General features: G+C 49.5%; 1 protein-coding gene across 9 annotated transcripts in view; it reads right to left on the bottom strand.

Moving 5' to 3' along the window:
- STPG1 (sperm tail PG-rich repeat containing 1) overlaps nt 1-12,303 on the bottom strand; it is a 56,150-nt gene that overhangs the window by 20,636 nt on the left and 23,211 nt on the right. For 6 of the 9 annotated variants that reach the window (XM_058718623.1, XM_058718621.1, XM_058718622.1 and 3 more), the window contains 3 exons: nt 10,146-10,203; nt 5,806-5,907; nt 1,192-1,362 (listed from right to left, as the gene is read on the bottom strand). In XM_058718623.1, coding sequence (XP_058574606.1) covers nt 1,192-1,362; nt 5,806-5,907; nt 10,146-10,203 — 331 coding nt within the window. The remainder of the gene's footprint in view (nt 1-1,191; nt 1,363-5,805; nt 5,908-10,145; nt 10,204-12,303) is intronic. The other 3 variants (XM_058718627.1, XM_058718626.1, XM_058718628.1) reach the window with 2 other exon arrangements.

The following is a 12,303-nucleotide window of genomic DNA, read 5'->3' as shown; positions in this document are numbered from 1 at the left end:
GATGTATGTGGCTCCCATTATATTTCTATTGAACAGTGCTGGCCTCACAGGCATATATTGCTTTGAGCACATTACAATTGATTTGACCACTCACAGAAGGTGGGCAGGGGCCTTAGTCAGAAAAACAAATATTACTTGAAAGTGTTATAAAAGAAAAAGGAGGGGCGCCTGGGTGGCTCAGTCGGTTAAGCATCGGGCTCTCGATTTCCGCTGAGGTCATGATCTCACCATTTGTGAGACGGAGCCCCTTGGTCAGGCTCTGTGCTGACAGTGGAGAGGAATTCTCTCTCCCTCTCTTTCTGCCCCTCCCTTGCTCTCACTCTCTCTCTCTCTCTCTCAAAATAAATATTTTAAAAAGGACATTAAAGATGAAGTATTCTAAGACCAAAACATTTTGCAACATGGCATAGTGATATTAACACCTTATGTACAATTCACGTCTTATGTTTTCACAGTTGCTGTCTCGTTTGCTTTTTATAATAACCCCGTAGGGCAAGTATAATTGATTCCATTTTACACCTGAGGCTCAAGAAGTGACGTGACTTCCCCAGAGACAGTTCTGCTGATCTCCATGTATAGTGGAACCCTGTGCGCCCAGGGCTGTGCCAAGCACTCAGCATCCATGACCTAATTTAACATTTGCATTAATACTATGAAGTGGACATGTGTCCCCATTTTACAGATCAACAAACTGAGTCCTGAAAGCTGAAGGGACTTGCCCAGAGCCAAACAGTAAGTGGCAGAGGGGACATTTGAACCTGGCTCCATCTCTGAACCATTAATCATACCGTTCTGCCTCCGTGACTACATAGCAGGGCGTTACTGTTAAAAAAAAAACAATTTCTGATATGGAAATATCAGGTGGAAAATAAGGCGGTAAACACCTATTGTCACAGATGAGAAAACTGCCCCAGAAAGATTCTAGGGCAGGAGTGATGACGGTGTTTTCCAGGGACTGGTCTTCCCACTGCTCCGCCCTGACCTCCAGGCTTGCTCACATCTTTCTCCAGGTTCTGCAAATTCTCTCTAAAGGCCTTGCTCAGCCTCATGTACCCACTGGGCAGTCAACAAATACTAACTGATTTACTAATCGCATTAAAATGATATTTCCCAAAGCGTCCCCCCCCCCTTCATTTATTTTAGTAAAGCATTCATTCGATACATATTTAACAAGCATACCCAACATCTTACATTGTAATGGTTTGGTGCAGGAGTTTCAGATTTGAGGGCTTTCGCAAAACTTGGCAACTGAAACATGCTGGAACAGGAATTACTGAAGTCTTTCTTCGAAACAAAATGTGATGGGATAGTGTACGCGTTAGCTGCAGGGTATTTAGAAATGATGGTGTCCAGTCGGGCACGCTGTAAGGGGAAAGCCAAAGGCATCAGCAGTCTTACATAATCTGGGGGCCCCAAAGGACAGACGTCAAGGGGATGATGCCCAGCACTACGCCTAAAAGCAGTTTGTAAAAGCTGAAGCTCTAGCCGGTAACAACGATAAACTGACCTCAGGCTTTGAGGATTTGCTCTTGGAGGATGCGAGTTCTGGCCTGTTTTAACTTCTGTAAACTAACTCAAGTTATTCATCTTATATTTGGGACTTGGCAAAAATAATGTTGCCATAAATGCATTGCCACCCAATCCCATTTCAGGCCACTTATATTTGACTCATCAGCTGTTGGGTAATTTATATGATGGGAAGCTTTAGACTTTCTTCCTCCAGCCAAGGCTTTCCTTCTGAGTAAAACCCCACGTCTTACTTCTAAGATTAAGTAATCTGAATTGCTCAAATGACAAGTTTGCTTCTAATGTCTTCAAGGCACAAGGGTCCATGGGGCTCGCTGTCCACCTGTGCCTCCGATCCCTCACCTAATTGCTGATTTCAAAAAACCCTACAATATCTTTCTGTTTCAGTAGAACTGATTCTACTCCTTCCAGGAAGCCACAATAAACTATTTTCAGTTAAAAAAAACACACACACAAAAACAAACAGAATCAATGTTTGCCAAATGAAAAGGGGCAAAAGCCATAGAAACTAGATGATAACATCACTTTACCCTAGGATGGCAAGTATTGGAGTCTGATAAAACAAACGAAAAAATTCTCATTATTTTATGATTAGAAGCTTGAGGACACTGCTCTGGGTTTTCCTCAGCCGGATAGGGGTCACTACCTATACAAGCACAGCGAGTGGGTGAGGCTGTGGGAAGGCACGAACCCCCACCCCCACCAACTTCTCGCCCTTGCTCGGTTGCAGTGGGTCCCAACATTCAGTCTATGGACCACCGATGGTACGTGGGTGGATGTGCTCCCAGGGGCAAGAATGTTCTTGTCCAGAGTCCCAGCTGTTCAGAGTCAAGCCTGGGTTCAAGTCCCAAGTCGGCCTCCCCCTGTGTCCGGATTCACTGATGTTCCCAGAAGGAAGGTCACCCCAGCCCTGTATCCACTTTGCCTTTGAGTTTTGGGCAATAGTTAACTGAGTGCTTTCCACGGGTTGTTGCATTTAATCCTCATGAAAAACCTGGGAAGTGGTTATTGTGATTATCCCGAATTTACAGATGAGGAGACTGGACTTTCTCCATCAGATGAGGAGTGGAACCAACATTATCACCCAGGCAGTCTGCCCCTACTATATGGTGTGGATTAGATACCTCATTCTTTTTTTTTTTTTTTAATGTTTATTGATTTATTTTTATTATTATTTTTAATGTTTATTTATTTTTGAGACAGAGAGAGACAGAGCATGAACGGGGGAGGGGCAGAGAGAGAGGGAGACACAGAATCGGAAGCAGGCTCCAGGCTCTGAGCGGTCAGCCCAGAGCCCGACACGGGGCTCGAACTCACGGACCGCGAGATCGTGACCTGAGCTGAAGTCGGACGCTCAACCGACTGAGCCACCCAGGCGCCCCAATGTTTATTTATTTTTGAGAAAGAGCAAGTTGGGGAGGGGCAGAGAGAGAGGGAGACAGAGGATCCAAAGTGGACTCTGCGCTGACAGCAGCAAGTCCTACGTGGGGCTCGAACTCACAAACCGTGAGATCATGACCTGCGCCAAAGTCGGACGCTCAACCGACAGAGCCACCCAGGCGCCCCTAGATGTCTCATTTTAAAGAGGAATGGGTCAAAAGGAATAAAGCAATACAAGTTTTCATTTACAAGCTGGCCAGCCGATAAATGACTGTGGAAGGTTCTAGTTCAAGAAGAATCGCTATGCTCTCTCTCCTCTGCCCACTAGGCTGGACACATCTTTCCTCTTTGCTCTTCACTCCAAAGGAAGAGGGTGGGAAGGTGAAACCCTCCCTGGTCGTACTGTCTGTAGCATTTCCATCCTGAGTCACTCAACAGATTAGGCAAGAGCGTTTTTCTAAAGCACGATTTCCCAAAGTGTTTCTTGGCATGCGAGGTGCATAAGGTAAGTGAGTGTTGGCGGTCGCAGCAGCAGGGGGAGAGTTCCAGAGCCAAATAAACTTGAGAGGGTCTCACAGCATCTTCCCATTTTGAAGATTCATAATACCCGCCGCCATATTAAGTGCCCTGAGAAGTCCTACAATAAAGAAGCCTAACTATATTTTAACTAGGCCTTCCAGAACCACTCCTGCCACCATGCAAATACAGAAAGGCCATGGAAGTCTCCTCCCACCAGACTGACTGCTGTGACATGAATAATTCTGGAACAAAGATTTAGAATATGCTATTGAAGCTCTTTAAATTACTTGGACTTAGAGCACAGGTCCCCTCCAAAGGTTGGGTGTAGTGGTTCCAACAACCATCAGGAAGTTTCTAGAGTTTATAGATCCACAGAGTGTTTTGGTCAGCCTCACCTACAATCGCGCTCCTCCTGGCCAGACCGGGGTCAGTCAGGCAGATCTTTCTCTGACAAGGGCTGCTTTTAATTCCTTCAGAGTCTTCAGATCCGGAAAAGGAGGAGGTAACTAACGAACGTGAAAGTTACCAAGTCGGGGGACAGAGGCACGAAATTCGCATCCGCGCAGAAAGCTAGGTGAGATGTGGGATCTCCTAATAGATCTCCCCCAGCCACTGCCGGCTGCTTCCAGGAACCCAAATGTCTAAAAAAAGAAATTCCCATATCCATCAAATCGGGGAGGGGAAGCCAGCACCACTCAACGGGCCTGCGTTCTTTTTGGGTTTGGTCTGAATGTTTCAAAGACCCGACAGGCGTGATTCGATTCCGTAACACTCCGACCTTCCCTTGGGCCTCTTCTCCTCCAGACGGCCCAGCCTCGTTGTTTGGAAAGTTACGGCACGCAAAGCCTAGTCGGGAGGAATTGACCGGCCACGAATGTCTCAGAGAAAACCTAGGTGTTGCACGAGCTATTGTTTGTGACTCAGGTGGTAACACTCATGATATTTAGCATGTTTTCAATGCTCCCAGTTTCAAAGAGCATGTTGCTCATTGCAATTTGCCCAGAGCCTCCAGGGAGTCTCCGCTTTTATGAGGCACCTGGGACACAGAAGGGTGACGTGCTTGAGGCCACGTCCTCGAGCATCCACAGCTGAGTCAGGATCAGGTCTTCAGTCTTGTCTCCGGTGCCAGAGCCTCGTGAGGTGGCATTTCTGTTGCAGATTACTTTCAGGTCTCTTTGTTTGCAGGGCGTGGTTCCTCTGTAAGCTCACTGGGGACATGTGTGACTTCAAGGGCTTTGCTGATGGGGAGCTGGCTCCAAAGTCAACTCGCTCCTTGAGTACTCACCTCTGCCAAACTCAAATTCCAGTAAGTGGCTGCATTCAGTGTGTCTTAAATGGACCCTTTGTGTGGTGTTTTCTTTGTTTTTGTTTTTTTTTGTTTTTTTTTTGAATCCATTCCAGTGTCAGGCATTATAATACATCTTTGCAAGAGATAATTTTTTTAAAAAAATTTTAATGTTTATTTTTGAGGGGGTGCGGAGAGACAGAGCACAAGCAGGGGAGGGGCAGAGAGAGAGGGAGACAGAATCCAAAGCAGGCTCCGGGCTCTGAGCTGTCAGCACAGAGCCCGACACGGGGCTCAAACCCTCGAACCACGAGATGGTGACCTGAGCTGAAGTCGGATGCTCAACCGACTGGGCCACCCAAGTGCTCCTTGAGGTATTTTAATTTTTAAAGGGACAGATGGCATACATGTTTCGTTGATGCAAGTTTGGGTTTGCTTTCTTTTTCACTTTCCTACCTCAGCCGGTCTTACCCTAGTTTGGCCCTTTTCCCTTGCTATGTCTATTCTTCTTGCCAATTTACAAAGATTCGAATAAAGAACAAGAAAATCCTGCCCAAGTCTGTTCAGGGACATTGGCCCTTCATAGAGTTCCTTGATTCTTAGAGCCATCCACCAACATAAAGACCCTCATTTCACAAAGAAGGGAAATAGGGAGGTGAGGACGATCGCTGCATTTCAGGCCTGCTGCCTGCTTTCTTTTTGCCCGCATCAGATTTCTCAATATCTTGAATAACCCAATGAGACCAAGCGGTGTAAAACCTCATATTAGAGTGAGATCTTTTCCCCGGAACCTAAAAATCTCAGGAAAACATCTGCTTAGTCCACTCCGTGATGACAGAATTGATGGTGGATGATCAGGTCCTGAATCTCCCTCTGGCCTCTCTTCCCACCCTGGCAACGTCTAGCAGGGGAGGGGAATTACTTAAAGACACAGGCTCTAATTTACTTGCGTGACACGTGAGGTGGCAGTTATGCTCCTAATTAGAACCACGGCATTTGGAGAGAAGGGACCAGATGACCAACACATACTTACGCAAGGAGCAAAGGAAGTTACTGATCCCGCTAGTGGCCTCACTCAAGGAGGGGGTTCTCACCATAGAGGGAAAAGTGCACGTCCCTTTCTTGGACAGCGAGACACTGTTGAACACCGGAGACCGGTGAATGACATCGTAGAAGCCAGGACCCGGGATATTATCCTGAAAGGGAGAGAACGTGGTGTCACTGGGATCCACTCATTTCCACTGTGCTCTTCTGCGAGCTTTACATCCATTATATCCACGCTAAGCCCCAGTGTAATCCTCATGGCACCACCACTTTCCCGGTGACGGCGCGGCTCTTCCATTTCCTAGCCTGCCCAGTCACGGTCTCAGTGACCAAGCGCTGGGGTTGGAATTCCAGCCCGGGTCTGGGACCCCCAAAGCCCTGACTCTCCCTCCACCATGCTGCCCTGCATTCCAGAAGAACGCTATTGTTTTGTCATGGCATTAGAGAAGTGAGCACAGGATGGGCTGCTAAGTATAGCTGATGCGTGAGTCAGCGTGTGCTGATTGGGTCCGCCAAACCCAAGGTGAGGGACCGATGACCGATGACCGCTGTTAGTTAACCGCACCCACCTGACTCAGCTTCCTCCTCAGCCTTTCAGAGGAGAAATCAGGGAGCGTTTCTGTTTACAAAGCAAAACGAAACAAAAACAACCTTCCTCCCAAACAAGTCCCTTTCTAATTCTCAAACAAAAGGAGGCAGGCTCACGAGGCTCAAATGCTAAACGGACGGAGGTCTGAGAGAGAGGAATAAACAACCGCTTGATTTCTAAGCTCATTTCTGCTTTTGCAGCTAATTGGACTTTCGGCTCATTTCCCAGGCAAGTTACCGGGGGGAAGTATATGCTGACGAAGTTGGCCAAGCAAGTGGCATGAAATGAAAAGGATGTTCCGTTGTCTTGAGAGTTTACCGGGTGCCTACTCGATGCCACAAGCTTTTCAAAGGTTGCTTCATTTAATCCTCTGACAAGGAAGGGGCTGCTGTCCCCATTTTACAGATGGAGACACCGAGGCACGTGGGGATGCACTGATCCAACACCCCACTGCTACTCACGGCCGTACCTGAATTCAATGCTAAGGGCATGATGAACGCAAACCCTTTGCAGTGGGGGTGTTAGCAGGCCCATTTTAAGGAAAGGAAGGCCCAGAGGCACTGGGTCCACATTTAGTAAATGGTGAAGCCCAGATTTAAATCCGGGCAGCCTGACTGCAGACTTGCTCTCCCCAACCTCTGTCACCCAGGCTCGTTGTCTCCACCGTCCCTGCCACTCTCCTCGGGGCAGAAAGAAAGCTTAAGGGGCCACCAGGGCTTTCCAGGACTTTCCAGTCTGGCCTGAGCAGTGTGTGATTAAGGTTTAATATTTGGGATAGGGCCATCAGCCAGTGAGATTAATAGGTTCTTCTGTGCTGAATTTTAAACACAGGGAATCCTTTGAGCCTCACTTAAAGCAGGTGGGTGAAGGGGCACTGATGCCCACTTTGTAGGTGATGGTGATCTTGGGTGCAGAGCGGGGTCTGATCACCAGGGAGAATGGGGCAGGCCATGAGACGTGCAGCAGAATCAGGTGCACCAGCGCCCTAGGCCGAGTCCTGCACGTGGGAGAAGATTCGAGGAGCTACCGAAAACAAGGAAGAGATTTTTCTAGGGGGCTGTTTGTAGGGCTAGCATTTATTTGTTGAGTGGCCACTCACTGTGTGCCAGGCACTGTTCTGAGCACTTTTTTTTTTTTTAAGTGTATGAGAGACAGAGAGAGAGAGCGAGCAAGTGGCGGGGGGGAGGGGGGGAGAGAGAATCCCAAGCAGGCTCTACACCATGGAGTCCAACAAGGGGATCAATCTCAAGACTGTGACATCATGACCTGAGCAGAAATCAAGAGTCAGACACTTAACCAACTGAGCCACCCAGGCGCCCCTGAGTACTTTATGATTTTTTTTTAAGTAGGCTCCACCGAGCGTGGAGCCCAGCGCAGGGTTTGAACTCATGACCCTGAGATGGAGACTCGGATGCTTAACCGCCTGAGTCACCCAGTCACCCGCAGTAACTCATTTAATCCCCATTTATTTATTTATTTATTTTAATTTTTTTTTTCAACGTTTTTTATTTATTTTTGGGACAGAGAGAGACAGAGCATGAACGGGGGAGGGGCAGAGAGAGAGGGAGACACAGAATCGGAAACAGGCTCCAGGCTCCGAGCCATCGGCCCAGAGCCTGACGCGGGGCTCGAACTCACGGACCGCGAGATCGTGACCTGGCTGAAGTCGGACGCTTAACCGACTGCGCCACCCAGGCGCCCCATTTAATCCCCATTTAAAGACAGAAGGACAGGACCAAAAGAGATAAGGCCCAAGGTCACATGGCTAGTGACTGTCAGAGCCTGAATTTGAACCCAGGGGGTCTTAGTACAAAGTCAACTCTTTTTTTATAGATTGAGGGATAACTGACACATAACATTCTATTAGTTTCATGTATACGGTGTAATGATTCAATATTTTTATACATTGGACAGTGATCACCCGGTAAGTCCAATAAACACCTGTCACCATACAGTTACAGGATTTTTTTCCCTGTGATCAGAGCTTTTAAGATCTACTCTCTTAGCAACCTCCCAATATGCAATACAGTGTTATTAACGGTAGTTGCCATGCCGTATGATACGTCCCTGTGACTTTTTTATTTTGTGATTGGAATTTTGCGCCTTTTCATTCCCTTCACCCATTTTGCCCATCTCCACCAAACATACAGAATCCACTACTCTTTTTTTTCTTAATTTTTTTAATGTTTATTTATCTTTGAGACAGAGGGAGACAGAGCGCGAGTGGCGGAGGGGCAGAGAGAGAGGGAGACACAGAATCTGAAACAGGCTCCAGGCTCTGAGCCATCAGCACAGAGCCCGATGCGGGGCTCGAACCCACGGACCGTGAGATCGTGACCTGAGCTGAAGTCGGACGCTCGACCGACGGAGCCACCCAGGTGCCCCCAGAATCCACTACTCTTGAGCATTAAACCAAACTAATGTTCAAATGAGAAGGTGTAGGATAGAAGAAAAACAAAAATCCCCCTGCGTTTTGAATCCGCAAATTCCGTCTCGGTGCTGCTACACCCGCCAAGTGACTTTTAGCAAATCGCCTCTCTGGGCCTCAGTTTCCTTATTTGCAAATCAGAGACATGGGGCCACATGCCTTTCTTTGGGTGCCTCTTAGCTTGGAGAGTCCCTAAGTCCAGGGAAAGCTGAAGCAGGACACGTACTCGCGACTCTTCCAGGTTTAAACTGTGAACGAGGAAGACGCACACCCCTCGCCCCTAGTTTACCGCTACGCTCGACGCCCGCCATCAGTTTCCCACCAATTTTCTGGGCACCTATGTGTCTGAGGAGCTAGAGTTGCCCGATAAAAGCTACTCCGTCCCACCCTGCCCAGGTGAGTTTGAATTTCAGATAACTACAAACGATCTTAGTGTAAGTACGTCCCCCGCAGTTTGGGGGGGACATATTGATACTAAAATAGTTGTTCACCATTGATCTGAAATTCTACATTAACTAGAAACCCTGCGTTTTCCTTTGCTCGATCTGGCAACCCCACTGGACCTAGCTCATGCTTTCATTCTGCTGTGTTGCAAACTGGTGGGAGGCCAGGCCAAATATGAAGAGGGCTGTCACCTCTTAGCCTGGAGGGACAGAGTGCTGCCTGTTTGCTCTGAAGGAATGTCTGAGAAGAGGTGTCCAGGCAGCAGTCTGCTGGAGCTGACCCATGGCAGCTCCAGAGGGGGACTGTTAGAATGCCAGAGGGTTTGCTAGTGGCCCCGGGTGGGGGTTTTTACACCACAGAAATTGGCAAATGCTATCAATCGGAACTTGCCCCCTTCGCGGAGGGGACAGCTGGTCTACCAGCCCACCGCTACCTTCTCATGACACCCAGCTAGGTTTCTAAGCTCCGCGGAGGGAAATGTCCAAACGCAGAGCCTTCAGGCCCTCTCCGGCGACTGCTAGAAGTGGTGAATGGCTCTCTGGGCAGGCAATAAAAAGTCAGACCTTTCACCTCTGGGATGACAGTTCACATGACTAACCTTTCGTGGCTTCGGTGAGTTGAGGCCTCTCAGAGCAGATCCCAGAAATAAGAATCCAGACTGCAACTGGGGTGAACTTAGCCGCCTTGGTTTCTGGGCCAAGACCACCCCCAGAGGGCAAAAATAAGCAAAGCAAAAATGGGTGTGGGGAGGGAGAAGGGAAGAGAACTATCGATCTCAGCCCTACCAACTGCCTATCGAGCACTGAGAGAACTATGCGGATGTCATACCTGTGGTCTCCCTGGCCCGGCCCAAAGTGTGAGGATTAAATGAGTCAATACACGCAGAGGGGTGAGAGCCGGTGCGTGGCCACTCTCGTCCTCGTTCCTACCTCTGCATTGCCCACGCCAGCCGCAATGGAGCCGAACCTTCCTGTGGAGGTTAAAGACCTGGAGAGTGGGATTAAGCAAGAGAGGACTGGCTCATGTGCTCCCATCCCTCCACCCAACACACACCTGGGTGACGTTTGGCTGAAACGCACTTTGAGAGCCCTTCTGAAGGATTAAAGTCCCGGAAGGCAGCCTCTGCGGGTGCCAAGGGTGGGACAAAGATCTCCACTCGCTTGACCCTGGGATAGGGTAGGGAGGTCATGGGGAGCAGGGCACAGACCTCCTCACCCCAGACATGTCCATGGGTTATAGGAAGCTTGGAGTCCCACAGCTTGCAGCCAGCTACGCAGCCTGAGCTTTCGAGTCCTGATTTCATAAATTCTGTCCGATTAATACTTTCAAATCAACGGTTCGTCAAACTGCTTCTTGGCCTACAAAACATAGTCTCTGTTGGATCATTGGCTAAAGGCCACACTAGAGCTGCCTTTAGACTCTGCAAAGATGTCCCACCCTGATTTGGTCTATCTTGGGGAAGCGAGCTGGTGTTTCGTTCATGCACAAGAGGAATGAAAACTGGGGACCTGCTGAGGGGCTTAAAAGGATCTAATGGGGGGGGGGGGGCGCCTGGGTGGCTCAGTCAGTTGAGCCTCCGACTCTTGGTTTCAGCTCATGATCTCGCGGTTCGTGAGTTCGAGCCCCGCATCAGGCTCCGCGCTGTCAGCGGATGGGATTCAGCTTGGGATTCTCTCTCTCCTTCTTTTTCTGTCCCTCCCTTGCTCGTGCTCTCTCTCTCTCTCTCAAAATAAACAAACTTAAAAAAAAAAAAAAAGTATCTAACAGGAGGAGGACGTGCCTAAGGTAGAACCAGAATCCTGTGCTGTGGTTAAGCCCCCGGCAAAATCACACAGGGATGTTAGGCTCCTGGGGAAACAATTTTTCCCCACAAATGCCTCTGGTCTTCAGATCTCAGGAGAACGTGTCCAACGACCCTGCTGACTTCATCGAAGCGAGAAAGCTTTTACTCGGGTTGATGTGCCCAGAGTGAAGAGGACAGCACCGCCTGGACGGCGGGAGAGTCGGCCTCTGTCCCCGGGGCGCGGCACCGGCCCTCAGGCCCCTCATCTGTGGGGGCGTCAAGATCTGTGGTTTTCCGGCCACATGCCAGGCGTCCACAGGGAGCCAGGGAAGCTGGCAGCAGCTTGGAGGAGCAGTCTGCCCGTACCTGGCCCACCAGTGGGCTTCAGGACGAGACACTGTCACAGGAAGGGCTGTTCTGCTGAGCCCGGGGTTCAAGGTCACGGAAGCTCTTTCCGGTTCAAACTGTCTCTGACTCTGAGATTTGTCCCTTGGAAGATGCCTTCTTCCTTTCTGCTCTCTCTCCCTCCCTACCCCTGCCCCCACCCCCCGCCACATATGTTTCTGTCTGGCACCAAAGTTTCCACACCTCTGATCACAGCTGCAAAGGGAGAGAGGCCGCGAGCGTACTTCATGCAAGAAAATAGTTTTGTTCAGAATGGGGGAGGATGGCAGAATGAAGGGACCCTGGAAGCTCTGGGGGAGCAACCAGGAAAGGGGATGAGGTCTCTTGAGGAGATTGTTTATCTTTGCGGGGGCGGGGGGGGGGGGGAGGGCGTGGCAGGAGGGGCAGAGAGAGAATCCCAAGCAGGCTCCGTGCTCAGTATGGAGCCTGACACGGGGCTCGAACTCACTGCCATGAGATCACCACCTGAGCTGAAATCAAGAGTTGGATGTTGGGGCGCCTGGGTGGCTCAGTCGGTTAAGCGGCCGGCTTCGGCTCAGGTCATGATCTCGCGGTCTGTGGGTTCGAGTCCCGCGTCGGGCTCTGTGCTGACAGCTCAGAGCCTGGAGGCTGCTTCAGATTCTGTCTCTGACTCTCTCTCTCTCTCTCTCTGCCCCTGCCCCGCTTGCGCTCTGTTTCTGTCTCTCAAAAAATAAATAAACGTTAAAAAAATTAAAAGAAAAAAATAAGAAGACTACTGTGGACCAGGGCTTGTGCTAAGGTGCAAGGAAGGACACAGCACGATCTCTTAGCAGTTCACACACTCTAGGAATGGGATGGAGGGGCCGCAGCAAAACAGTGCAAAATGGACGGGGTGTGTTCCGTGACTCAGCGAGGGATGCATAGACTGGAGTTGGGCT

The sequence above is a fragment of the Neofelis nebulosa genome, chromosome 2 (genome assembly GCF_028018385.1).
Source record: "Neofelis nebulosa isolate mNeoNeb1 chromosome 2, mNeoNeb1.pri, whole genome shotgun sequence".
NCBI lineage: Eukaryota > Metazoa > Chordata > Mammalia > Carnivora > Felidae > Neofelis > Neofelis nebulosa.
The sequence above is the reverse complement of the archived record's forward strand: the minus strand, read 5'-3'. Positions and strand labels throughout refer to the sequence as shown.